The sequence below is a fragment of the Indicator indicator genome, chromosome 30, assembly GCF_027791375.1.
Source record: "Indicator indicator isolate 239-I01 chromosome 30, UM_Iind_1.1, whole genome shotgun sequence".
In the NCBI taxonomy this organism is placed as follows: domain Eukaryota; kingdom Metazoa; phylum Chordata; class Aves; order Piciformes; family Indicatoridae; genus Indicator; species Indicator indicator.
This window is the reverse complement of record NC_072039.1, coordinates 11,784,384-11,811,343: the sequence shown is the minus strand read 5'-3', so window position 1 is coordinate 11,811,343 and position 26,960 is coordinate 11,784,384. Positions and strand designations below refer to the sequence as shown.

At 53.0% G+C, this 26,960-nt stretch overlaps 2 protein-coding genes across 3 annotated transcripts; one reads left to right on the top strand and one right to left on the bottom strand.

Annotated features, from left to right (window-relative positions):
- The first annotated feature begins 419 nt into the window (after window positions 1–419).
- On the top strand, window positions 420–24,283 carry LRWD1 (leucine rich repeats and WD repeat domain containing 1). The gene is made up of 15 exons (XM_054394341.1): window positions 420–499; window positions 4,958–5,192; window positions 8,211–8,330; window positions 11,527–11,679; window positions 13,479–13,619; window positions 14,918–15,259; window positions 15,884–16,010; window positions 16,238–16,347; window positions 17,446–17,653; window positions 19,585–19,657; window positions 19,774–19,914; window positions 21,068–21,165; window positions 21,742–21,903; window positions 22,776–22,903; window positions 23,924–24,283. Exons 1-15 carry the CDS (start codon window positions 420–422, stop codon window positions 24,062–24,064), a joined length of 2,259 nt encoding a protein of 752 aa, XP_054250316.1. The 3' UTR covers window positions 24,065–24,283.
- A 230-nt stretch (window positions 24,284–24,513) lies between these two features.
- LOC128976901 (DNA-directed RNA polymerase II subunit RPB11-a) lies at window positions 24,514–26,409 on the bottom strand. 2 transcript variants are annotated; one of them, XM_054394300.1, is made up of 4 exons: window positions 26,337–26,409; window positions 26,132–26,221; window positions 25,678–25,852; window positions 24,514–24,759 (listed from the first exon to the last, which is right to left on the bottom strand). In XM_054394300.1, the coding sequence occupies exons 1-4, from the start codon at window positions 26,387–26,389 to the stop codon at window positions 24,724–24,726; spliced, it is 354 nt and encodes a 117-aa protein (XP_054250275.1). In that variant the 5' UTR covers window positions 26,390–26,409; the 3' UTR covers window positions 24,514–24,723. The 2 variants fall into 2 exon arrangements, with proteins under 2 accessions (XP_054250275.1, XP_054250276.1); XM_054394301.1 differs by lacking the exon at window positions 26,132–26,221.
- Window positions 26,410–26,960: the final 551 nt, after the last annotated feature.

Here is a 26,960-nt window from a genome sequence, read left to right as displayed (position 1 = left end):
CACAGGTGGGTTTCTTCTGGCTGTTGCTGTTTATGTGAGAGCCTGTTGGAGATCTTGGAGCAGAGCCCTGTTGCTCAGGAGAGGTACAGAGAGGTGAGACCACCCTGGTCTTGAGTGTCTTGTGAACAGCTGTCACCTACAGCAGGTCTGACACTCAGATCAGCCAAGAGGAGACATTGCTGTGGTGTTGGAGAGGGGCTGGGTGCCCAACAACCTCTGCTGTTTGTATTTGCATCCTTGTGGAAAAGGCAACTTCCAACACAGCAGCAAACCTCATACCATCCCTCTCACTCCTGGAGCCACTTGAAAGGGCTTCCTCTGCTGCTTCTGCTTCCTCTTCTGCCTCTTTGTTTTACCAGGAAGGCTACAAGAAGAGCTCCTGCAGCTGACTGGTACCAGCAGAGAGGTGGAGATTAAAAATGTCCAAAATTACCACAGAGCTCCTGCTGGAAAGAGCGGTGCCCAAATCCACCAGGCTGCGGAAGATCGAGACGCTCGAGTGAGTGCAGAGAGACCTGAAAGACATTGCAGCTCAGCTCAGCCTGGGGCAGACATTTCCCCCCTTTTCTCTGTGTTTTTTTCCCCCGTTTTATTATCTTTTTTTTTTTTTCTTTATTTTCTCCTTTTTCCTCTTTTTTTCTTCCTCCTCGCTTCTCCTTTCCCTTCCTGCTCCTCGCTTCTCCTTTCCCTTCCTGCTCCTCGCTTCTCCTTTCCCTTCCTGCTCCTCGCTTCTCCTTTCCCTTCCTGCTCCTCGCTTCTCCTTTCCCTTCCTGCTCCTCGCTTCTCCTTTCCCTTCCTGCTCCTCGCTTCTCCTTTCCCTTCCTGCTCCTCGCTTCTCCTTTCCCTTCCTGCTCCTCACTTCTCCTTTCCCTTCCTGCTCCTCGCTTCTTTTTTTTCTTCCCTGGAAAAAGAAAGCTGGTTCCAAAGCACAGAGGAGGAGATGGCATTGCTGATGGGGGAGCATTGGTGGAACTGCAATCACTAGATAGGTTATCAGCTGTTCCCACCTCTTTTCACCATTTATGTTCTCCATGTGCTGCCATCTTCTCTCTATAAACCAACTTAAGGCTGCTTTAAAACTGCTTAACCTTAAGAGATACTCCCCAAAACACATCTGTCCTTGCTAGGTCCTTAAAGCCAATAAGATTCTCTCCTGGCCTGAATTTTAGAGGGTTTTAAAACCACTTCTGGCATAATTTCCCTTCCCTTTTTCCTCTCCATTGCTTTCCGTCTCCTCTAGCTCAAATCACAGAATCACAGAATCAATAAGGTTGGAAAAGACCTCAAGGATCATCCAAGTCCAACCTGTCACCCAAGACCTCATGACTACTAAACCATGTCACCAAGTGCCACCTCCAGTCCCCTCTTGATCACCTCCAGGGATGGTGACTCCACCACCTTCCTGGACAGCACATTCCAACCTCTAACAACTCTCTCTGTGAAGAACTTTCTCCTCACCTCCAGCCTAAACTTCCTCTGGCACAGCTTGAGACTGTGTCCTCTTGTTCTGGTGCTGGCTGCCTGGGAGAAGAGCCCAACCCCCACCTGGCTACAACCTCCCTTCAGGTAGTTGTAGACAGCAATGAGGTCTCCCCTGAGCCTCCTCTTCTCCAGGCTGAACACCCCCAGCTCCCTCAGCCTCTCCTCACAGGGCTGTGCTCCAGACCTCTCCCCAGCCTTGTTGCCCTTCTCTGGACACGTTCCAGTATCTCAATATCCTTCTTAAATTGAGGAGCCCAGAACTGGACACAGTACTCAAGGTGTGGCCTAACCAGTGCTGTGTACAGGGGTACAATGACCTCCCTGCTCCTGCTGGCCACACTATTCCTGATGCAGGCCAGGATGCCATTGGCTCTCTTGGCCACCTGGGCACACTGCTGGCTCATGTTCAGCTGCTGTCAACCAGTACCCCCAGGTCCCTTTCTGCCTGGCTGCTCTCAGCCACTCTGACCCCAGCCTGTAGCTCTGCATGGGGTTGTTGTGGCCAAAGTGCAGCACCTGGCACTTGGATTTGTTGAATGCCATCCTGTTGGACTCTGCCCATCTGTCCAGCCTGTCAAGGTCCCTCTGCAGAGCCCTTCTACCTTCTAACAGATCAACACCTGCTCCCAGCTTGGTGTCATCTGCAAATTTACTGATGATGGACTCAATCCCCTCATCCAGATCATCAATAAAGATATTGAACAGGATGGGGCCCAGCACTGATCCCTGGGGGGCACCACTATGATGTTGGTACCTCAAACACTGCAGAAAGGGAGAATGACCTCTGCCACACTTAGAAACCACTCAATCCACTTTTGTTGCTCAGATCCTTAGCCCTGAAAGGTGTCTTTCCAAATCTTCAGTACAGTGGAACTCCACTGTTGCAGAATTGGTCAATCCAAGTGGCTCAGCCAATTCCTGGTTGGCACCTTGGTTGTTGTTGTTGCTGATGTGAAGACTTTTGGGTTCCTTATGTCCTCTGAAGTTATTTCTTTTCATTTGCCTTGTGCTAAAATAATTGTTTTTAGAAAGAAACCCAAGAGTTTATCTGAAAAGTAGAGCCTGCAGTAGCCTGGGTTAAAAAAAAAAAAGTGATGTTGAGATGCTTGGAGCAGTGAGTTTCTAGAGAGTGGCTTCTTCCATGCAGCTTTGTACTGGGTTCATGCAGGTTTATATTTCAGAAAGTGCATTTGGGGAGCACTCTGAGCCTCTCCCCAAAATGACAGAGTGGTCATGCTCAGCTTTGCAGCCCACTGAATTCTGCTCAACCTTTCTGAGCTTTGGCTGGTTAGGTTTCTGAGAGAAGGCAAGAGAAGGAGAAATGTTCTTGCTCTTGCTTGCTAATCTTGTTTACCTCATTTGCTCACACTTTGCTTATATTTAGAAGGCCTTTTTGTACAAAGGAGATTCTGTTTGCTAAAGGAACTCAGGCTTGTTTTGGCTGTCAGGACTAGAAGCTCCCTTTGAAGCTCAGCTAAATGATCTAATCAAATCTAAATGACCCTTATTTTAATATCATAGACTCACAGACTGCTAGGGGCTGGAAGGGACCTCTGGAGCTCATCCAGTCCAAGCCCCCTGCTCAAGCAGGGCACCCACAGCAGCTTGCCCAGGATCACAGTGCCCAGGGGGCTTTGGAAGCTCTCCACACAAGGACACTCCACTTTCTGGGCAGTCTGCTCCAGGCCTCCAGCACCCTCACAACAAACAACTTTCTCCTCCTTTTCACATGGAGCCTCCTGGCTTCCACTTTGTGCCCCTTGCTGCTCCTTGTGCTGGCCCTGGGCACCACTGAGCAGAGTCTGGCCCCAGCCTCTTGCCCCCCACAGCTCCTTTAGCTCTTGCTGAGCATTGCTCAGATGCCCTCTGGGGCTGCTCTTCTGCAGGCTCACCATTCCTGGGTTGAGTACATGCTCCAGTACCCAGAATCTGCTGCTGTCACTTCTTACAGAGGAGTAGGATCTTTTTCCCCCCTCACAAATACATTGTGCACTTGCTGTTGCAGAGAAGAATGCTTCTGGCTTGGTGGCAGCCTTGGCATTTTGTTTGGATGGTTTAGGTTGGAAGGGACCTTAAAGATCACCTAGTTCTACCCTCCCTGCCACAGGCAGGGACTCCTTTCACTAGACCAGGTTGCTCCAGGCCTCATCCCACCTCGTTTTGAACACTTCCAGGCTTGGAACATCCTCAGCTGCTCAGGACAACCTATTGCAGTGCCTCAGCACCTTCACGAGGAAGAATTTCTTCCTAATGTCCAATCTAAATCCAGCTTCTTCCAGTTTGGAGCCATCATCCCTTGTCCTGTCACTCTGTATCTTTGCAAAAAGTCCTTCTCCAGCAGCTCTGTAGCCTCCTTTCAAATACTGGAAGGCTGCTCTAAGGTCTCCCTGCAAGTTAGTTCCAACTTCACAAGTTGTGAAGTTAGTTCTTTGAAAACAGCCCAAATGATGTGGGGACCTACTTTGCACTTGGCCTGAACTTATCTCCTAAATGCAGAGGAGAAATCTGCTGGGCTAGATCAGCAAACTGCTCCAGTTTGCCACGTGGTTGTGGGAGTGCTACAGGCTGGAGTTGTGCCAGGGAAGGTTCAGCTTGGACATTAGGAACAATTTCTTCCCAGAAAGGGTTCTCAGGCACTGGCCCAGGCTGCCCTGGGAGGTGGTGGAGTCCCCATTCCTGGAGGGGTTTAAAATCCACATGGCTGTGGTGCTGAGGCCTGTGGTTCAGTGCCTTAGTAGCAGTGGTGTGGCTGTGAGCTCTGGGAGAGTGCTTGGACTGGATGAACTCAAAGGTCTCTTCCAACCTCAACAATTCAATGGTTCTATGCAGCAGTGGTGGGATTGTGAGCTCTAGGTTGGACTTGATCTCAAAGGTCTCTTCCAACCTCAGCAGTTCTTTGGTTCTGTGATTCTATGAGGGCAGATGTCAGGATGAAGCGAGGGGAGGACAGGACCAGCTCTTTGGAGTCAGCCTTGCCTTGCTTTGCTTACAGCAGCTGTGAGGTGATGGGTGGAAGGTGAGTGCAGTGGTGACTCCCCTGGTGAGTTCTGTGCACTGGTGATGCAGTGAGCAAGTCTCTGGCATTGCCACAGCTCCTTCAGTGGAGCATACACTGCAAAGGAGCAGTGACTTTGTTCTACAGACAAGCCCTTTCTTGCTGCTTCACTGCTCCCAGCCAGCTCTGTTCCCTGTAGGAGGTCTATCTGGCTTGCAGGTTAATTGTAGCAGCAATACTTTGGTACCCTGGCTCACTGATGGTGGCTGTTGGCTCCTTCCATCCTCGTGTGCCCACAGCCCAGAAGGCTGCAGAAAAAACTGGGTTTGGCCAGATCTACCCAGTGCCTTCTGCTTGACTGAGAGGTGCCACCAGGTGGGACCTTGGACCCTGTGGAAGTGCAAAGAACTTTTTTTTTTTTTTTTTTTTTTTTTTTTGCCAGGAACTCAGCAGGTAATTCCTGTCCTGCTTTCTTTTCAGCCTATCCAAGCTGCAGCTGAAGGCTGGAGACCTGGACCCACGTTTGTTCTCTCGCCTGAGGCACCTCCAGAAGCTGGATCTGTCTGATAACCTGCTGGAGAAATTCCCCAACAGCTTAGCCCTGCCTGATCTGCGTGTCCTGAACTGCAACAACAACAGACTGGAGGATGTCACTGCTCTGAAACAGTTCCCTCTGCTTGAGGAGCTGACCTATGAGAACAATGTCTACCTGACAGTGAGTCACCCCCTGGCCTCCCTCCCAGGGAAACAGAGAAATGAGCAGCAGGGATGCCCTCCTCCTTCTGGACCCTTCGTTGAATTCATGGAGTGGGGTTTGGGTTGGAAGGGACCATAAAGGTCATCCAGTTCCAACCCCACTGCCATGGGCAGGTTGCTCAGGGCCTCATCCAGCTTGGCCTTCAACACTTCCAGGGAGGAGGACATCCAGAAGCTCCCTGGGCAACCTGAGGTTGCCCAGGGAGCTTCTGGATGTCCTCCTCCCTGCAGATGTTCACCACTGGGTTGGACAGAAAAAAAACTTCATCAAGGCCTCACCTTGAATGCCTCCAGCAAGGGAGACACATCCACAACCTCCCTGGGCAACCTGTTCCAGTGTCTCCCCACCCTCATTCTGAAGAACTTCTTCCTTGTTGATAGGCAGCAAGTGTTAGGGCAGCTGAGACAGGGCCCAGTGTTTTTGTGCCTCCAAAGCCAGTTTGTGCTGCTCTCTCCTAACCTGCAGGAATGACTTCCCCCAAACCACTCAAGATATTGAAGTCTGGGTGCCTTGAACTCTTGATTCTACAGGGCAGAGTCCCATTGGAGGGAGCTTATCAAGCAGGGATATCTTATGCTCATGCTTGTGTAAATACAGAATCATTTAGGCTGGTAAAGACCTTTCAGATCATCAAGTCCAACCACTAACCCCAGCACCACCAGGTCACCACTCAGCCATGGCCCTCAGCACCACATCTCCATGGCTTTGAAACCCCTCCAGGGATGGGGATTCCATTACTGCCCTGGGCAGCCTCTTCCAAGGCTTGACAACCCTTTTGGGGAAGAAATTGTTCCTTATGTCCAACCTTAAACCTCCCCTGGCAAAACTTGGGGCCGTTTCCTCTTGTCCTGTCACTTGTTGCTAGGGAGAAGAGACCAACTCCCATCTGGCTCCAGCCTCCTTTCAGGGAGCTGTAGGGAACAATGAGGTCTCACCTGAGACTTCTCTTCTCCAGACTAAACCACCCAAGTTCCCTCAGCTGCTCCTCATCAGCCCTGTTCTCCACACCCTTCCTCAGTTTTGTTGCCCTTCTCTGGACACAGCCCTGCACCTCAATGTTCTTCTTAGAGTGAGGGGCCCAAAACTCAGCATTCAAGGTGTTATGTGGTAATGGCAGTGTAGAAATGCTGCAAGGTGGAACTTGCTATCTAGTCCAGTTTGTTTTCTGCTGCTCTCTGCAGACTTTGCAGTTTAAGCACCCCCAAAACTCTTAACTCTGCTTATGCTTTAAACTGGCATCAGCCACCATGCCCATCCTCAGGTGTCTATTTGCTGTTGCATGCTGCCTGAGGTCTGTTTCATAGAATCATAGAATTGTCAGGGTTGGAAGGGACTTCAAGGATTGTTTAGTTCCAACCCCCCTGCCATGGGCAGGGACACTTTCCATTAGATCAGGTTGCTCACAGCCACATCCAGCCTGGCTGCAAGAACCTCCAGGGATGAGGCTTCCACCACCTCCCTGGGCAACCTGTGCCAGTCTCTCACCACCTTCATGGGGAAGAATTTCTTCCTGACATCCAATCTGAATCTCCCCATTTCTATTTTTGTTCCATTCCCCCCTGTACTATCATTACGTGACACCCCAAAAAGTCCCTCCCCAGCTTTCTTGTAGCCCCCTTCAGATCCTGGAAGGCTACAAGAAGGTCTCCTTGGAGCCTTCTGTTCTCCAGACTGATTAGCCCCAACTTTCTCGGTCCATCTCCAGAGTAGAAGTGTTCCAGGCCTATTTGTGGCTTGATTGGGGAACTTCTGAGACCTAAACCACCCCTGAGGCACAGCAGCCTCTGGTTCCCTGGAGCAGGGCCTTGCTGTGAGCAGAGCCCCTGGCGTTGCACTGGGCTGAGCCTGGGCACACCACCACCACCTGCTGGTGGCTGTCAGTACTGCAGAGGTGCCTGCAGGGTTCTGCCTGCAGCTGCTGATCCCAGCTCCTAGGTACAGCTGAAAGGTGATGTTCAGGTTCAAGTCAAAAATCATGGAATGGGTTTGGTTAGAAGGGACCTTAAAGATCATCCAATCCCAACCCCCTGCCATGGGCAGGGACACCTCCCACCAGCACAGCTTGCTCAAGGCCTCATCCAGCCTGGCTTTGAACACCTGCAGGGAGGGGGCATCCACAACCTCCCTGGGCAACCTGTGCCAGTGTCTCCCCACCCTCACTGTCAAGAACTTCTTCCTCATCTCCAGTCTCAATCTGCCTTCTCCCAGCTCAAAGCCATTGTCCCTCATCCTGTCACTCCCAGCCCTTGTCAGAAGTCCCTCTCTACCCTTCCTGTAGGTTCCCTTCAGGTACTGGAAGGTTGCTCTAAGATCTCCCTGGAGCCTTCTCTTCTCCAGGCTGAAGAGCCCCAACCCTCCCAGCCTGTCCCCATGTGGAGGTTCTCCAGCCCTCTGATCATCTTTCTGGCCTCCTGTGGACCCCCTCCAACAGTTCCACATCCTTCTTCTGCTGAGGACACTAGAACTGGACACAGCACTCCCCCTGGGATCTCAGCAGAGCAGAAGGGCAGAATCCCCTCCCTGTGCTGCTGCTCTCCCTGCTCTGGATGCAGCTCAGCACACAGCTGCCTGCTGGGCTGCCAGGGACCATTGCTGGCTCCTGGGGAGTTTGTCACCAACTGACACCTCCAAGGCCTTCTCCTCTAGACTGCTCTTGAGCCTCACCCAGCCTGGATTTGTGCTTGGGATTGCCCTGATTCAGGGCCTTGTTGTGCTTCATGAGGTTGTCACAGGCCCATCTCTCCAGCCTGTCCAGGTCCCTCTGGATGGATCCCTTCCCTCCAGCATGTCAGCAGCACCACACAGCTTGGTGTCATCTCTGACTTGCTGAGGGTGGCTCAGTCCCACTGCCCATGTCCCCAAGAGCTGATGATGTCAGGGATGGCTTTTCCTGACTGAGCACAATTCCTCTCCTCCTTGGCTGTGTTTTGTGCCATGTGTACAAGTCCCTGTCACCCTGGTGTCTTCTCTCCCCAGCTGAATGATGACTACAAAGTCATGTTCCTGCTGGAGAACCTGCGGCTGCTCAATGGTAAGGACATCACCAAGCTGGCCAACCACGTCCGCCGTGTCAACAGCCGTAAGCTCACCAGCAAGGTAAGAAGGGAGCTCTTCTCTTCCTCTCTAGAGGTTAACTTTAGTCACACAAGAGTCACAGAACTGCCTGGCTGGAAAAGATCTGGAGGTCATGGAGTCTGGCCATAACCCAGCATCTGTCTGTACACAACTCTTAGACCACGTCCTGAGCTCCTCATCCAAACAGCTTTTAAACCCCTGCAGGCATGGTGAGTTCACCACCTTGCTGGGCAGCCTGGGCCCAGTGCCTCATGACCCTTTAGGTGAAGAAATTAATTTGAATGTCCAACCTGAACTTCCCCTGCTGCAACTTGGGGCCATTTCCTCTCATCCTATCACTTGTTACTTTGAGAAGAGTCTGGCCCCTGCCTCACTCCGACCTCATTTCAGGGAGCTGTAGAGAGCCAGAAGGTCTCTCCTCAGCCTCCTTTTCTCCAGGCTGAACAACCTCAGCTGCTCCTCACAGGACATGTATTCAAGCCTCGTTTCCCTTCTCTGCACACAAGTACAATGCTCAGTGTAATGACAGAGCTGCATCAAATGGTTAACAGCAGTTCTGGTGTGGTCTGAGCTCAGCCCAGAGCTGCTTGTTTGCTATTGCATGCTGCCAGAGGTCTCTTTGTGGCTTGACTGGGGAACTGCTCTGACCTAAACCAGCCCTGAGCCACAGAAGCCTCTGGTTCCCTGGAGGCAGGGCCTTGCTCTGTGTTGAGCTGAAGGCCTGCAGTGTGGCCACCTAGCTGATGTCTTCTGCTACCTTTTCTGCTCATTGCTTGTGTTTATGTAGCCAACTTCTGCCTTCAGTTTCAGCCACAGGAGCAGGGCCAACAAGATTTGTGTCTGACACTCCAGTTTTCCAGGTCAGTCCTATCATCTCTCAGCAGTGGGAGAAGCATGGTGCTGCCATTCCAGCTGCAAACACTTCCCCATCCAATGTCTCTAATTGTCCTGGCCCAGGGAATGGGGAGCACAAACTCAAGCTCAGGAAAATCTTGCTTTTGCCAGCATACACCAGGACCAAGGATTTGTTCTTGCTTCTTAGAGCTGTCTGTTCACTTGGTCACTTGCACAGTTCAGCTCCTGGCAGATTGTCCCCACAAAGCACAGAGTCCTCTTAAGCAGAACTTTGATTTATTATGAGAAACAGGGAACTGTGCAGGACTGCTCCTACCACTTGGATTCTGCTTAGCTGATCTTCTTAATTTCTTCTCTGTAGCAATGGGGGAGAACTCAAACACTGAAGACTGGGATGGCTTATTGTGCTAAGTGTTAGCCCAGAACCCCAGCATGGAGGGGTTGGAAGGGACCTCTGGAGCTCATCCAGTCCAAGCCCTGCTCCAGCAGGGCACCCACAGCAGCTTGCCCAGGAGCACAATGCCCAGGGGGGGTTGGAAGCTCTCCACACAAGGACACTCCACAACCTCTCTGGCCAGCCTGCTCCAGGCCTCCAGCACCCTCACAACAAACAACTTTCTCCTCCTCTTCACATGCAACCTCCTGGCTTCCACTTTGTGCCCCTTGCTGCCCCTTGTGCTGGCCCTGGGCACCACTGAGCAGAGTCTGGCCCCAGCCTCTTGCCCCCCACAGCTCCTTTAGCTCTTGCTGAGCATTGCTCAGCTCCCCTCTGGGGCTGCTCTTCTGCAGGCTCTCAGCCCCAGGGCTCTCAGCCTTTGCTCCTCACAGAGCTGCTCCAGGCCCCTCAGCAGCTTTGCAGCCTCCCCTGCACTCTCTCCAGCACTTCTCTGTCTCTCTTCAACTGGGGAGCCCAGAACTGGACCCAGCACTCCAGATGTGGCCTCCCTAGGGCAGAGTAGAGGGGCAGGAGAACCTCCCTTGCCCTGCTGGCCACACTCTTCCCCATGCACCCCAGGACCCCATTGGCCTTCTTGGCCACCAGGGCACATTGCTGCCTCATGGGGAACTTGTCCCCCCCCAGCACTCCCAGCTCCTTCTCCTTGCAGCTGCTTCCCAGCAGGTTCCCCCTCACCTGTCCTGCTGCAGGAGGTTGTTCCTCCCCAGGGCCAGGACCCTGCACTTGCCCTTGGTGAACTCCATGAGGTTCCCTCTGCCCAACTCTGCAGCCTGTGCAGGTCAGGCTGAATGGCAGCACAGTCTAAGGGGTCTCAGCCACTGCTCCCAGTTAGGTACCAGCAGCAAACTGGCTGAGGGCCTCCCCATCCCTTCTTCCAGGTCACTGATGAGAATGTTAACCAAGACTGGCCCTAGTCCTGACCCTTGTGGACCACCTGGCAGCTATGCCCTGCTAGTAGAGCACTCAAGACCATTTGCTCTGGATCCAGAGGCCTGAGGCATTGCTCTGGGTCTGTGTTGATGGTGTCTGCTTAGCCTCACCCATATAAGCCTGGTTCAGAGGTTTCCCATTAGCTGAAGTCGTAGTTTCAACTCTGCTAACTGGAAGCTGTTCCATCATGTAGGTAGCAGAGCCTTGGTCTCGGTGACTTGGTGGTCTCGGTGACTTGGTGGTCTCGGTGACTTGGTGGTCTCGGTGACTTTTTGTGCTCATGGTGACTTTTGGTGTTGTTGGTGCCTTTCAATGGTCTGGGTGCCTTTTGGTGGTTTTGGTGCCTTTTGGTGGTCTCGGTACCTTTTGGTGGTCTCGGTACCTTTTGGTGGTCTCGGTGCCTTTTGGTGGTCTCGGTGCCTTTTGGTGGTCTCGGTGCCTTTTGGTGGTTTTGGTGCCTTTTGGTGGTTTTGGTGCCTTTTGGTGGTCTCTGTGACTCGGTGGTCTCGGTGCCTTTTGGTGGTCTCGGTGCCTTTTGGTGGTCTCTGTGACTCAGTGGTCTCGGTGCCTTTTGGTGGTCTCGGTGCCTTTTGGTGGTCTCGGTGCCTTTTGGTGGTCTCTGTGACTCGGTGGTCTCGGTGCCTTTTGGTGGTCTCTGTGACTCGGTGGTCTCGGTGCCTTTTGGTGGTCTCTGTGACTCGGTGGTCTCGGTGCCTTTTGGTGGTCTCTGTGCCTTTTGGTGGTCTCTGTGACTCAGAGGTCTCGGTGCCTTTTGGTGGTCTCTGTGACTCGGTGGTCTCGGTGCCTTTTGGTGGTCTCTGTGACTCGGTGGTCTCGGTGCCTTTTGGTGGTCTCGGTGCCTTTTGGTGGTCTCTGTGACTCGGTGGTCTCGGTGCCTTCTCGAGTGCTCCCATACGTGCACCTGTGCTTTTCTGCTCTGGTTTTCTGTTGACTGACCTCAGTCTTTCTGCCTAGGTTACTGCTCACTGGGAGAAGTTCTTCCGTGACCAGCTGCCTGAGAAGCACACAGCTGAGCAGCTCAGGTCTGTCAAGGAGAAGTTCCTGGAGTCAGCCCAGGCCAACATTGTCTACGGCCCCAGCTCGCTGAGCGAGTTCACCCGCTGGCGGGTAGGTCCCAGCTCGCCTGCCCCTCTCTTCTCCAGGCCAGGAGCCTGCAGCCTGCCTCCCAGTGGCTCTGGTTCAGTGCTCAGGAGGGTTGGGATCAGGTGTTGGGGCTCTCACAGGCAGGTGGTGTCACCTCTCCTGCTTTCCTGGCCTGCTTTGTTCAGCAGCTCTGGAAGCGCTAGGACTGGAAGCTGCAGTGACTGTCATGAAACACTGCCTGGCAATTCATCAGCATTAATCACCCTTGGGCTAATTAACAAGCCTGCAGTGGCCTCACTGCTAATTAACAAGCCTGCAGTGGCCTCACTGCTTCAGTACTTGCAAATCAGAGAATCATAGAATTGTTCAGGCTGGAAAAGGCCTTTAAGGTCATTGAGTCCAACATTAACTCAGTGCCAGCAAGTCCATCACTGAACCGTGGCCCTCAGCACCACATCTCCATGGTTTGAAAGTCCTCCAGGGATGGGGACTCCACCACTGCCCTGGGCAGCCTGGGCCAGGCCTTGACAACCCTCAGGGGGAAGAAATTGTTCCTCATGTCCAACCCTAAACCTCCTCTGGGGCAACTTGAGGCCATTTCATCTCATCCCATCATTTTTTCCACAGGAGAAGACACCAACCCCAATCTGGCTCCAGCCTCCTTTCAGGGAGTTACAGAGAGCAATGAGGTCTTCCCTCAGCCGCCTCTTCTCCAGGCTGAACAATCTCTATAGCTCTACAACTGCCTGAAGGGAAGTTGTAGTCAGGTGGGGGTCAGGCTCTGCTCCCAGGCAACTTGTGACAAGAGGAGAGGGCATGGCCTGAAGCTGTGCCAGGGGAGGGTTAGGTTGGATGTTAGGAAGCAACTTCTCAGGGAAAGGGGAATTAGACACTGGGATAGACTGCCCAGGGAGGTGGTGGAGTCACCATCCCTGGAGGTGTTTAAGGCAAGATTGGATGTGGCACTCGGTGCCATGGTCTGGGTGATGTGGAGGTGTTGGGTCATAAGCTGGACTTGATGAGCTCAGAGCTCTATTCCAGCCTCAAGAATTCTGTAAACCTCAGGTCCCTCAGCTGCTCCTCCCCAGCCCTGTTCTTCAGACACTTGCCCAGTTTTGTTGCCCTTCTCTGGACCTGCTTCAGCCCCTCAGTGTCCTTCTGGGAGTGAGGGGCCCAAAACTGATCCCAATACTTGAGAGGTGGCCTCATCAGTGCCCAGCACAAGGGAACAACAAACTCTGCCCTACTCCTGCTGGCCACACCATTGCTGATCCAGGCCAGGATGCTGGTGGCCTTCTTGGCCCAGTGGGCACACCATGGCTCATCTTCAGCCACTGTTTTCAGCCTCCTTTTCCCCCAGGCAGTTTCCAACCACTCTGTCCCCAGCGTGGAGCCTCCATGGGGTTGCTGTGACCCAAGGGCAGGACCCAGCAATAAGTAATGGCAGCCTCTAGTCGTGACAAAAGTTGGATGGAAGAAGTGGAGACAATGACAGGACTCTTGTTACTGCAGTGGGGAAGATGTTTTAGCTGTAGCTGTCTTCATGCAGCTGAGTCTTCCATCTCTCCTTTGTCTTGTTTCATGGCTGTGCTGTTACCACAAATGTGTATCCATCACCCAGGGAAGTTCTGGGATGGTGTGATGCTAGCAGAGGACTTAGGTCCCAGACTGTCTGCCAGCCAGCTGAGGGTTCCTCCAGCCCTTGTGAAGCAGTGGAAGGAGCCATTCAGTCCTCAGCAGAGAGCTGCTCTAGGGTGTTACACAATGGGGGTTGACTGCTCTTGCTTCTTGTCCATTTCCAACTCCTCATATTTGCTTCTAAGGTGAAAATGATTGCAGAGGAGTTTCTGTCCTACTCGCTGGGTCTGGAGTTAAACACAGAGCCTGAACCAGAGGAAGAGACAGAGGAGAGTGAGGAAGAAGCTGCAGAAAGCCCCAGGGAAGCTGCACAGGATGTCACTCAGGTAGCTGCTTTTCCAGTTTAATTAACAACCTCCTTTTTATCCCTTGGGAGTCAGCAGCACTTGGCACAAGCTGTGCCCCTTTGGGAACTGTAAGGGCAGCCCCAGGCTCCAGCCTATGGTCAGCAGCTGAGGCTTGTTCTTTATGGCCAGATGCAGCTATCCCTCCAGTAGGAAAGTTGAGTTGCTCTCCAAGAGGAGACAGCTTCCATTCTCACAGGACACCCAGAAGATTTCATAGAATCAGAGAATGGTTGGGGTTGGAAGGGACCTCTGGAGATCATCCAGTCCAACCCCCCTGCCAGAGCAGGATCACCCAGGGCAGCTCACACAGGAAAACATCCAGGTGGGTTTTGAAAGGCTCCAGAGAAGGAGACTCCACAACCTCTCTGGGCAGCCTGCTCCAGGCCTCCAGCACCCTCACAACAAACAACTTTCTCTTCCTCTTCACATGCAACCTCCTGGCTTCCACTTTGTGCCCCTTGTTGCCCCTTGTCACCCCTTGTGCTGTCCCTGGGCACCACTGAGCAGAGTCTGGCCCCAGCCTCTTTCCCCCCACAGCTCCTTTAGCTCTTGCTGAGCATTGCTCAGCTCCCCTCTGGGGCTGCTCTTCTCCAGCTCTCTCTTCACAAGTATCTGCAGGGTGGTGTCAAGAAGGGGTCAGGCTCTTGTCAGTGGTGTCCTGTGATAGGACCAGGGGCAATGGATACAAACAAAGTTTCTCCTCATGTCGAGGTTCCAGCTTGTATCTGTTGTTCCTTGTCCTGTCACTGGGCACCACTACAAGAGCCTGGCCCCTTCATCCTGCCACCCACCCCTCAGATATTTACAGACATTGATAAGGTCTTAGCCTTCTCTTCTGAAGACTAAACAGCCCCAGAGCTCTCAGTCTCTTCCTGAGAGTGGTCCCACTGGCTCCACCTCTCCTTTGAAGGTGGACTGTTTTTAATGGCAGAAGTGGGCTGGTGCCTGGGCAGCCTGTGATGGTTCTCACCTTAGAAATGGCTGCAGATTGAACCCCCTCAGGCCATGGCTAGATTTGGGTTTCCCCATCTTACACAAATCACAAGTAACTGGGATGAGGAGCAGGAGATGAAAATGAAGCTGGGGGTAGGAAATTTCTTTATCTTCTGCCTCTGGGGACTCTGCAGCTCTGGGCTGTCTGCGCCTTGGCACCCAGGCTGTAGCCATGGGAGGGCACTTCTTGCATTTGAACAATGAACACCTCTGACTTACAAATGATCCTACACATCTCCAGGAAGCTAGAAACCTTCTCCAGAAACTGACAGTCTGCCTTACAGGTCACACTAAAGCCCAGCAAGAGGAAAAGGAATAATTCAAAATCTGGCTCTGGAAGCAAGAGGTCCAAGTCCCAGGCAGACACCAAGGAGGAAGCTGTTGTCACTCCCAGAAAGTCCAGGCACGTGCAGGATGAGCCAGCTCCTGATAAACCCAGAACCTCAAACCAGCCAGCCAAGGAGGCAAGCCCTGAGCAGGGGGCTGAAGGGACACAGAAGAATGGAGAGCAGTTCCCCAGGGGACAAAGCAACAGGAGGTCCAGCCAGCTGACAGGGGAGCAGAAAAGCCAGGAGCAGGACAATGGAGTTATTAGCTTGACCCCAGTGAAGAACTCCAAGGGCAAGGTATGTTCATCAAACCCACTTGGGACTGGATTTGGCCTCTTGGTTGAGTGGGAAGAGCTGCATTCAGATTTCATCAGAGCTCTGCACAGCAGTGGAGCTCAGGCCTGGCCAGATGCATTGTGAGTTACACTTTTTTGTTCTGTTCTTTGTTGTTGTTGTTTTTAAATCTCTCAGAGGCGTCAGGGAAGGCTCCCCCTGGAGACAGTGAATGCCCTGCCAGGGGCTGGATGGACCCAAGTGGCTCTGAGATGCTGCACTGAAAGCCTGTTCTTAGGCATGGGACTGGCATGACTTGCTCTCAGGTCACACTGATGGCTGCCTAGGGAAAGGTGTTCCCCCCCCCCTCCCCCCCAGCTCAACCCAGTGGGCATCTACAGGGTTTTGCATCTTTCTCTGCAGCAGGAAGTGGGGTTTGCTGCTGGGGGCTGCTGGGCACACCTTTTCTGGAGAGTCACCTGCTGGCTTAGGTAGCACTGCTGGCACCTCAGTCTCTCCTGTTCTCTGTAGCACAGAAGAGCTGCAGAATGCTGCAGTTTAACTCAGATTGCTGGTTCTGCTGAGGCAGCTAGAGGCAAGTGGCTGTCAGGGGGAATGGATTTTCTGAACATGGCTGGTCTGTTGTAGGAAGATGTCAGTCCAGAGCCCTTGCACTTCCTTCAGTGTCACAGCAAAGGCAACAGCAGGGAGGATTTTAAAACCCAGCTCTGGTCCGGTGTCTTCGAGCCCTTGCTAGACTCTGGAGCCACGAAAGGTGAGCTCTGAATTCCCAGGATTCCCAGAACCACTCTGGGATCTCCATGGGTTAGATCCCTGCTCCTTCAAGCTGTGGTCTCTGCTGTCAGGAGGAGACTTGCTTACCCAGTGCTTCTTTGGCTTGGAAAACAGGAGCCTGGGAGAGCACCAGGCAGTGATAAGTTGCAGTCTCCATGAGTTGTGTGTGCTCTTGGGATCTTCTCACTTCCTCTTTTCATCTTTCAGATCCTGTTGTGAGCTCCTCCAGAACTGTGGCAACATGTGGAGGGGAATCTGTCTGTCTGATCGATTGTGAGACAGGGATGGTGCTGAAAAAGTATAAAGTGGCCACAGAGGTAGGTGGGAGGAGAGAGCATGGAGTGGAAATGCCATGACCTGGTGTAGGTAGCACAGAATGGCTCAGGTTAGAAGGGACCTCAGAGATCATCTAGTTGCAACCCCCCTGGATGGGCAGGGACACCTCCCACCAGCCCAGGTTGGATGAGGCCTTGAGCAACCTGGCCTGGAACACCCCCAGGGAGGAGGCAGCCACAGCCTCCCTGGGCAGCCTGTTCCAGAGTCTCATCAGCCTTGTACTGAAGAACTTCTTCCTCAGTTCCAGTCTAACCCTGCTCTCCCTCAGCTTCAAACCATTCCCCCTTGGCCTGTCTCTAGACACCCACAGGAAAAGTCTCTCTGCAGCCTTTCTGTAGGATCCCTTTGGGTATTATAAAACAGCTCTAAGGTTCCCCCAGAGTCTCCATGCTGAACACCCCCATCTCCCTCAGCCTGGCCTCACAGCAGAGCTGCTCCAGCCCTTGCATCATCTTTGTGGCCTCCTCTGGCCTCACTTCCAGCAGCTCTGTGTCCTTCTTCTGCTGGGGACACCAGAACTGGAGGCAGGATTGGAGGTGAGGCCTCAACACAGGAGAGCAGAGGGGCAGAATCCCCTCTCCTGCCCTGCTGGCCACACTCCTCTTGATGCAGCCCAGGACATGGCTGCCTTCTGGGCTGCTTGAGGGCACTGCCAGCTGGTGGTGAGCTTCTCCTCCATCAACACCCCCAAGGCCTTTATGTGAGTGTGTGCACAATGGATACCACAGAGAGCTCTGGAAGGCTTCTGGACAGGGTTTCAAGGGGTGAAGCTAGATGGGACATTTCTGGCTGATCCTTTTAGCCTGGTTTGCTTCTTATTTTTGTGTTTAGAAGATGAATTTGCCTCTTGCTCCTCTGAGAGGGTCAGGTAGGTGCATCCAGGCCTGCTCCACAGCACAGAGGAATGAATGAATCTCCTGTTTGAGAGTTTGGATCCTTCTGAGGCTTGTTTTGAAGTTCGGTGCTGCCACTTGGATAGTCTGCCCATTTCACCTGGGGAGTTGCCTTACCTGTGAGCTAGCAGCCATCCATGCTGGCAGTTCTCATTCCCCACTCTTCTTGGTTTCTTTGCACTCTAGGAGTTCTTCAGCGTGGCGTGGACAACCCTCATGATGGCCAACAGCGACAACAGGAAGAAGTCCCACAACATCTTGGCTGCTGCTGGCAGGAGAGGCATTGTCAAACTGATACATGTGGCATCTGACTTCTGCTATGGGGAGATAAAGGCTCATAAAAAGCCCATTGCCACTGTCTGCTTCAGCCCAACTCGAGAAACTCACCTCTTCAGTAAGTCTCTGCTTCAGGATCAGCTTTGTGCAGGAAGGGTTAGAGTCATAGAACCATAGAACTGTCAGGGTTGGAAGGGACCTCAAGGATCAGCCAGTTCCAACCCCCCCTGTCATGGGCAGGGACACCTCACACCAGATCAGGTTGCTCAGAGCCACAACCAGCCTGGCTGCAAAACCCTCCAGGGATGAGGCTTCCACCAACTCTCTGAGCAACCTGTTCCAGCATCTCACCACCCTCGTGGGGAAGAACTTCCTAACATCCAATCTGAACCTCCCCATTTCTAGTTTTGTTCCATTCCCCCTAGTTCTATCATTACCTGGCACCCTAAAAAGTCCCTCCCCAGGTACTAAAAAATAGTCCCCAGGGACTGAAAAGTCCTTCCCCAGGTTCAGCTTCCTTAGCAAAGGGAACTGTCGCTAGTGCAGCCACACTCATTGGGACAGACAGTATGGAGACAGATGGTTTCCCACACTGCTTCAGCCCCAGAGCCTGGCCCTAGCTGGGGGGCAGCAGCTCCTCTTGCCCTGGCAGGAGCTCTCAGGCTGTCACACACACCTTGGCTCAAACAAGCCCAGCAGTGGATCCGTTCCGCAGGGATGAGTAAGAAGAATGCCAGGCAGAGCAGGCTGTGGGGTCAGCTGGCAGGGCCCTCCTCCAGCACAGCCACAGGGGACAGAAGCACATAATGGAGCTGTTGGAATTCATTCTTTCCAGCTGACTTAATTGCTTGTGAAGAAATGAAATTGGAGTTCTGTGCCTCCTCAGCTCCTGATGCAGAAGAGAGCTTTGCCCCAGTGGCGCCCACAGCGGCTTAGGGCTTAGTGACTGGGAGGAGGTGAACCATCAGGTTACAGATGGCATTGTCAGGGTTGTGAAATAAGCTGTTAAGAGAGCCACACCTGCACCCCACAGCACATTGTTCCTCTTGCCTGCAATTATCCACATCCTGGAGCTGTTAGAGTGCTACCTGAACCGTTCAGCACCAAATTGGGTTTAAAAGACAAGGATCTGTGGTGGGTGCTTCTCCTGAAGCAGCTCGGGAGGACAAAAAGCCTGGGGGGACAAGGAGGTGAATTTTACATCCATTGTAACAAGCAAGGTTCTTGGGGTTGCATAGAAGTAAAGTGAGAGGCTTTGCATGCTTGTCTGGGGACTGGCCACTAACCCCTTCTCTGATTAGAATCACAGAATCAGTAAGGTTGGAAAAGACCTCAAGGATCATCAAAGTCCAACCTGTAACCCAAGACCTCATGACTACTAAACCATGTCACCAAGGTTACTCCAAGCAATCTGTTAGGATTTAAGACATCAAGTGTCTTTCATTCCAGCTTTCCCAGCTGGATATGACCACAGTAAGCTGTCGATACCAGGAATCAAGTGGCACCAGCATCAGAGTAGAGGCTGAGGCTTTTAGGTTCCACTAAAAGCCATGACTGGAACCATAAAGCCAGAGGAGCCTTGTGAAGTCACATCAGCAGGAAACAAACTTTATTAGTGCAGGCTGAGAAGGTGAAGTGCTGGCCATGGAGTCTTGTGAAGTCACACTAGCAGGAAACAAACTTTATTAGTGCAGGCTGAGAAGGTGAAGTGCTGGCCATGGAGTATTGTGAAGTCACATCAGCAGGAAACAAACTTTATTAGTGCAGGCTGAGAAGGTGAAGTGCTGGCCATGGAGTATTGTGAAGTCACATCAGCAGGAAACAAACTTTATTAGTGCAGGCTGAGAAGGTGAAGTGCTGGCTGTGCATGTTTGTGTGTCTGTGAAGTGCTGAGGCAGGAGCCCTGGTGCCTGCTGCTGTGCTTTAATGAGCTCTCTGATGCCCCAGGCATGAGTGCTGAGCCTGTGCCATGGGTAGCAGTGGCAGCTGGCAGGAGCAGAGCCTGATGAGCAGCAGTGTCACCACCTGCTTCTCTCCTGTGTCCCACAGCTGCATCCTATGACAAGCGGATTGCACTCTGGGATATTGGGATTCCAGACTCTGACTACAATTTCAAAGCAAGGTAAAGATTCAAAAAAAAAAAAAAAAAAAAAACAACCCAGATGTGGCCAGTCCAGGGGCCTGTGCTTACCATGTTGCAGCCCCACTCCACTGCTTGTTGCCTCTTCTTTCTTGCAGCCAGCTGCTGGTGCTGGAAGCGCTCTCCATTCCCTTACGCATTGCCCTGGTCCCCACCTGCCCGGAGCAGTACCTGCTTGCTGGCTGTGAAAGTGGCTGCTGTGCCTGGAATATCAAACTGGATAAGGATAAAAAAAACAGGTGAGAACCAGGAGTGGGGGAGGAATGTGGATTTAGTTTTCATGAGAAGAAGGGATAGGCCTAGAAGAGTCTTTATTGCTGAGGAAGAAAAGCAGCGTGTCCCACCTCTGTCCCACCAAGCCCCAAACATCCTGCCCACAACCAGCAAAGATACTGACAGAATCATGGGATCATTAAGGTTGGAAAAGCCTTCCAAATTCACTCAGTCCAACCTTCTACCCAACACCTCCATGGTCACCAAACCATGGCCCCAAGTGCCACGGCCACACACTTCTTGAACACCTCCAGGGATGGGGACTCTACCACCTCCCTGGGCAGCCTCTTCCAATCCCTGACCACTCCTGCAGCAAAAGAATTTTTCCTCATCTCCAACCTAACCCTCCCCTGGCACAATTTCAGGACATTTCCTCTCCTATCACCTGATTCTAGGGAGCAGAGCCCAACCTCCACCTCACTGCAACCTCCTTTCAGGGAGCTGTAGAGAGCAATGAGGTCTCCCCTCAGCCTCTTCTCCTGACTAAACACCCCCAGCTCCCTCAGCTGCTCCTCCCCAGCCCTGTTCTCCAGACCCTTCCCCAGCTCTGTTGCCCTTCTCTGGACCTGCTCCAGCCCCTCAATGTCTCCTGAGACCATTTTCTCTTGTCCTATCATTAGTTACTCAATGCTAAAGGAGCCTTCAAAGCCAGCAGCCCTCAGTGTGCACTGATGCTCCAGGCTGCTCTGAAGAAGGCTGGCATGAGTGTAACACAATACCCTGAACCTTAAGGGAGTATCACCTTGGGACCATAAATTCTTGGCTGGAGTTCCAGGCTCACACAAGTTCTGTCCTGCTCCTGGTATGTGAGGTTGCCCAGGAAATGGACACATTGTGGGAACACAGGAAAATAAAGAGGAAGGGAGCAAGTGTGGTCATGCCATGCTGACAGATGCTAGTCCTGATGCCTGCAAACTCAACTGAAGTGAACCAGCAGACTCTTGAGCAAACAGGTTTCTGCCTTAGTAATAAACCCAGGTAGCCAAAGGCACAATTCAAGTGGGAATTCATCTGAGTTTGGCTAACACACAACTTCTCTCCTGGGTCCTGTTCCTGAGTCTTCTTCCACTGCTGCCCAGCCAGGACTTGACTCATTTCACTTTTTCCCCCCTCATCTAGGACTTTTGAAGCCATATTCCAGTTTCCTGATGAGGATGGAGAAATGACATCATCTCACAGGGTTGATGGTTTGGCTTTTCTCAATGATGATGTCATTGGTGAGTCTTAAGGGCAATAGCCCAATCCAGAAAGATAATTGGGCACCACAGGAGGCTGAAGCCAGCATGATGAGCAGAGGGACTGAACAGGGTGCAGCTACCCCTCCTGCAGAGTTTTGGGGCTACCCAGAATGGGTTTAGTCACCCAGAGTCCCTTCTCTTCCCCTAAAATGCAGGATAGAGCTGCAAACCCAGGACTGGAGATCAGAAGGACTCTTCCCAAGCACAGTGCTGAGATGGAAGGGAGGAAGGAGAGCTCCTTCCTGCCCAAGGGCTGGTGGCAGCTGTACCTTTCTGCAGGGGAATGTGGGGTTCCTGCATCTGGGAGGCTTCTTAAAGCATGGGGTGGGTCTTTTTGAGTAGCTCATGCTTCTCCTAATGTTCAGGAACAGAACTGAAAAATACCTCTGAGGCCTCTGATTATTCCAAAGCAAGGTGAAGGAGGTGGAAACATTTCTGTTGGTGTCAGGTCCCTTCAAAACCCTTCTGGACAGACCTCCTTTACTAGAGGCCAGCCTTTGTCTTGCAGCATTTCACTGCCCAGCAGCTGACTTCTCCTCCCACCTCTCTCCACAGTTTCCAAGAGCTCTAAACCAGGCTGCATCTACTTATGGAGCTGGTCTCGGACGTTTGACGCCAAGGCCAAGGGCTGCCAGCGATCGGTGACTGCTCTCATTCTGGCTGAGCTGGAGTGGTCCAACACAGACCTGTCCTACCTGACACTCAGTACCTGCCCAGGTAGGCAGCACCCTGCTGGGACAGGCAGAGGCTGTACCAGAGACAGCCACATGTGTGCTTGGAACAGCCACGCAGAGCTGTGCCTCCTCTTTCCCCCATCAGAGGAGCCCCTGGTTGGGAGTAGAACTTGGGAGCTGCGTCACTGCCAGAGCAAGTGTGGCTGGAGAGTGTTTTCCACATGATCAGATGGAACCTCCTGGGTTCTGCTGTGCAGGGAGACTCTGAATCCCAGAGTGGGGGGGTTGGAAAGGGTCCTGAGAATTCCCTGACTTTGAGAGACAGGGAGCTACTGGAGAGAGTGCAGGGGAGGCTGCAAAGCTGCTGAGGGGCCTGGAGCAGCTCTGTGAGGAGCAAAGGCTGAGAGCCCTGGGGCTGAGAGCCTGCAGAAGAGCAGCCCCAGAAGGGAGCTGAGCAATGCTCAGCAAGAGCTAAAGGAGCTGTGGGGGGCAAGAGGCTGGGGCCAGACTCTGCTCAGTGGTGCCCAGGGCCAGGCCAAGGGGCACAAAGTGGAAGCCAGGAGGTTGCATGTGAAGAGGAGGAGAAAGTTGTTTGTTGTGAGGGTGCTGGAGGCCTGGAGCAGGCTGCCCAGAGAGGTTGTGGAGTGTCCTTGTGTGGAGAGCTTCCAACCCCTCCTGGGACTGTGCTCCTGGGCAAGCTGCTGTGGGTGCCCTGCTGGAGCAGGGCTTGGACTGGATGATCTCCAGAGGTCCCTTCCAACCCCTCCATGCTGGGTTCTGTTATGTCCTTGTGCTGGAGAGAGGATTTGCCTGCCACAGGGCATCCCCTCTCCACCCTCCCACAGCTCTGCTCTTCAGCCAAGTGGACTCTCAGTTCCACAGTGGTTTCCCACTTTGCTTCCTTTGCTCTTCCAGCTAAAGGCTATGTGTTCTGTGGTGATGAAAAGGGCAGTGTGTGGATGTATCACCTCTCCAGCCACCTCACAGCATGGTCCTCCCCTGCCAAGGGTAAACGCTCGGAGAAGAGGATCCCTCCCACACAGGTAAGGGCTCCTTGACCCTTCAAAGGCCTGAGCTGGGCCTCTCCACACCAGCTGCAGCTGACCCAGCTCCCCTCAGCAGGTTTACCCCAGAACACTCCTGGTTTATCTATCCAACACTCACAATTAGAACCATGGAACTATTGAAGTTGGGAAAGACCTTGGGGATCAAGTCCAAGCACTCACCCAGAGCTCACAACCTCACCACTGCTGCTAACCCATGTCCCTCAGCACCACATCCATGTGGATTTTTAACCCCTTTAGGGATGGGGACTCTACCACCTCCCTGGGCAGCCTGGGCCAGTGCCTGAGAACCCTTTATAGGAAGAAATTTTTCCTAATATTCAACCTGAACCTCCCCTGGCACAAGCTGGGGCCATTTCCCCTTGTCCTTTCCTTTTTTGCATGTGAGGAAGACTTAAGAGCAATCCTGAGTGTGGCCAAGGCCAGCTTTCAATTCTCATACAAATCCAGCTGGAATTGGGAGCCATAAAGCAGCTCTGGGTGGTTAAAATGGAGAGCATGAGAATAGAGAGGCAGCATTTCCCTGAGGGGTCAGAGCAGGGCAGCCAGAGGGGCTGTCCCCTGGCAGAACTGCACCAGGAAGGCTCACAGCTCCCCCTGTGCTCCTGAAACCATTGGGTTTGGGTCAGCTGGAGATTGTCCTTGAGTGTTGTGTTCAGTTGTGGGCCCCTCACTAAACTAAGGACAGTGAGGGGCTGGAGCATGTACAGAGAAGGGCAATGAGGCTGGTGAAGGGCCTGGGGCACCTGGGCTATGAGCAGCTGAGGGAGCTGAGGTTGTTCAGCCTGGAGGAGGCTGAGGGGAGGCCTCAGCCTTTCCTCCTCACAGAGCTGCTCCAGGCCCCTCAGGACTTTCATAGCCTCCACTGGCCTCTCTCCAGTAGTTCCCTCTCTCCAACTGGGGAGCCCAGGCCTGGATCCAGGACTGCAGCTGTGGTCTCCCTAGAGGAGAGGAGAGAAGACCTCCTATCCTTTCCTCCCCACCTTGTTCTCCTCGCAGATCCTTTCATGGCCGGAGCTCCACGCCAACGGCGAGCAGCTGACCGAAATCTTCGTCAACAACGTGGTGACAGACCCCAGCTTCAGCTACCTGGTTGTCCTCACCAGTGTCAACATCACGGCCATCTGGAAGAAGTCCTAGGCCCTTCTACCACTTCTCCATCCCCTTGCTTTCAACTAGTGCAGTATTAGTGACTGGTACCCATGTAACCATGACCTTTTCTAGACCAGCTGTACCCTGGCAGAGCACAAACCAAAACACTTGAGGGAAGAGTTTGTTTGAAGCCATCACCACCACCTTCTTCTCCTTCTCCTCCTCCTCCCCCTCAGCATCCACTTTCTTTTACTGTAAGTTTTCACAATTTGGTGCATTTGTTTTATAGAAATGATAATTAATAAAAGAGGTGTTCAGTTGGCAGTGCCTGGGGAGGGGACAGTGTGAGAAGAGAAAGGAGAGTTTGACATCTGCCAGCCTGCAGCAGCTGCTGGCTCAAGGAGTGCACACAGCAGAGTCACCAAACCAGCCTCATCCCCCCTCCCCTAAAAAAAAAACTCACTTTAGAGTACTTCATTAGAAAAATAGCATTTATTTTAGTGACATCCAACAACTCAACCAAAACAAACCACTTCTCTTCCAGGCACAGTGCTGCTGTGCTATGGAAAACCAAAAGACTTTGAATTCTCACTGCTGCTGTCGAAAGTTAAATCTAAATGGGACAAGAAGAAAAATATTTGCCATGAAAGGAGGGTGAAATAGAGCAGTGAACTGTTGGGTACATCCTGTTGTAGCAGGAGGGCTTTTCACTCAATGCCTTCTTGTTTGTCCTTGATGGCAACCTGTTAACACAAACAAAAATAGAGCTGCTGAGGGCTGAGCTGGAGGAATGTCCTCAAAGCATTGCCAAAAGTCTCCTGTGAAACACCAAGAGAAAACCAGGGACAGAGAGCACACAACCAGCCTGGGCATGCAAACACCTCTGAAAAGCTGCCAGGCTCCACCATGTCTTGACAGGAGTCCTGTCATCCCAGAACCCCAGCATGGAGGGGTTGGAAGGGACCTCTGGAGCTCATCCAGTCCAAGCCCTGCTCCAGCAGGGCACCCACAGCAGCTTGCCCAGGAGCGGTTGGAAGCTCTCCACACAAGGACACTCCACAACCTCTCTGGCCAGCCTGCTCCAGGCCTCCAGCACCCTCACAACAAACAACTTTCTCCTCCTCTTCACATGCAACCTCCTGGCTTCCACTTTGTGCCCTTTGTGCTGTCCCTGGGCACCACTGAGCAGAGTCTGGCCCCAGCCTCTTGCCCCCCACAGCTCCTTTAGCTCTTGCTGAGCATTGCTCAGCTCCCCTCTGGGGCTGCTCTTCTGCAGGCTCTCAGCCTTTGCTCCTCACAGAGCTGCTCCAGGCCCCTCAGCAGCTTTGCAGCCTCCCCTGCACTCTCTCCAGCAGTTCCCTCTCCTGAACTGGAGAGCCCAGAAGCGGACCCAGGACTCCAAAACTGGCCTGACTGCGACAGTAGAGGAGAACCTCCTTTACCCTGCTGACCACACTCTTCTTCATGCACCTCAGGACACCTTTGGCCTTGGCCAACAGAGCACACTGGTGGCTCATGGGGGAACTTGCTGTCTCCCAGCACTCCCAGCTCCTTTAATCCGTTTGTAGTCCTGAACTGGCAGCTCCAGGCTGCAACCTCCCTCCCTTTGATTAGCTTTTAATTGCTGGAAGCTGAAATCCTTTAGCAAGCAGCAGCCTTACCCTGAACCTCTCCTCCAGGAGGGAGAGCTCACTGATCAGATCTGTGATGGCATTGGTGAAAGCTTCCTGGGGGCTGTAGTCAGGGGTGGTTTGGACACGGATGATTATTTTATGTTCCAGTGGGTGTGGGACTTTATACCCTGCAAACAGCACCTGGGGGTCTTTCAGTAACTGCCTGGGATGGAAAAGCAGCAGTGAACAACCACTCAGCATCAATACAGAGGCTTTATAGATTAAGGGAAAACAAACACAAAAAATTCAATCCTCCCCATTTCTGCTGGGCTTCCCCAACGTTCAAACAGGGCATTATCAACATGTTTGTGGAGTTTAACCCCTCACTTTGCCTCCCAGACTCCCTCAAATCAACTCTCTGAGCAGAGGAGAAAAAAAAGTACCAAACCCAAACTCCCTCCCTCCCCCCCGCACCCAATTTAATTCCCAGCCTTTAGCTCACGATTTGATGATGTTCCCCAACGTGTGATCTTCTTTGTTGATGGTGAAGAGGCAGGCGTTGGGCACCTTGGTGTCTTTGTTGATGGTGATCCTGTGAGGGTACGGACAACACTTCGGTTACCTCCGGGGGCTTCCATACAGGCGAGGAGGCCTCCCCTCCAACCCCCCGCGGCTTCATCGAAGCCTTCAACCCCACCACCGCTCACTTCTTCTCGCCCTCAAAGAGCAGGAAGGACTCGAAGGCCGGAGGTGCATTCATCCCGCAGCCGCCGCTGCCGCGCTACCGGCCGCCGGGCTTCGCTTCCGGCCACTTCCGGCCGCTCCCGGCGGTCACAGCGCCCCCAGGCGGGCGGGAGGGGAAGGTCCTCCTGGCGCAGTGAGCGCAGCCGGGGCGGTGAGGTCGTCGGTGACGTCACGAGGGGCGTGGCTAGCTGGGGGCCGTCTGTGAGGTCAGCAAATGCGGCCAGCAGAAGGGGAAGGCTCACGGTGGTGGAGCCACTTAACGCCATGTGGCACCAGCAGTGGTGGCATCAGCAGAGGTGGTACCAGCAGGGATGGCACCAGCAGTGGTGGAGCCACTTACATGGCACCAGCAGTGGTGGCACCTGCAGTGGCACCACTTACACCATGTGCCAGCAGCAGGGATGGTTCCAGCAGTGGTGATACCCCCCACACCGTGTGCCACCATGTGCAGTGATGACACCAGCAGTGGTGCCAGTTACACTATGTGCCAGCAGCAGTGGTGGCTGGTGCCACCACTTACACCATGTGCCACCAGCAGGGGTGGCACCAGCAGTGGCACCACTTACACCATGTGGCACCGTTGGTGG

What these genes read in the sequence shown, in the direction of transcription:
- LRWD1 (XM_054394341.1), top strand. Translation starts at nt 420, where the DNA reads ATGTCCAAAATTACCACAGAGCTCCTGCTGGAAAGAGCGGTGCCCAAA. An exon ending in TCGAGAAACTCACCTCTTCA is followed by an intron (nt 17,654 to 19,584) that starts GTAAGTCTCTGC and finishes TGTGTCCCACAG; the next exon opens with CTGCATCCTATGACAAGCGG. An exon ending in GATAAGGATAAAAAAAACAG is followed by an intron (nt 19,915 to 21,067) that starts GTGAGAACCAGG and finishes CCCCTCATCTAG; the next exon opens with GACTTTTGAAGCCATATTCC.
- LOC128976901 (XM_054394300.1), bottom strand. Translation starts at nt 26,389, where the DNA reads ATGAATGCACCTCCGGCCTTCGAGTCCTTCCTGCTCTTTGAGGGCGAG. An exon ending in CTCTTTGAGGGCGAGAAGAA is followed by an intron (nt 26,222 to 26,336) that starts GTGAGCGGTGGT and finishes GTACCCTCACAG; the next exon opens with GATCACCATCAACAAAGACA. An exon ending in TTGGGGAACATCATCAAATC is followed by an intron (nt 25,853 to 26,131) that starts GTGAGCTAAAGG and finishes TTTCCATCCCAG; the next exon opens with GCAGTTACTGAAAGACCCCC.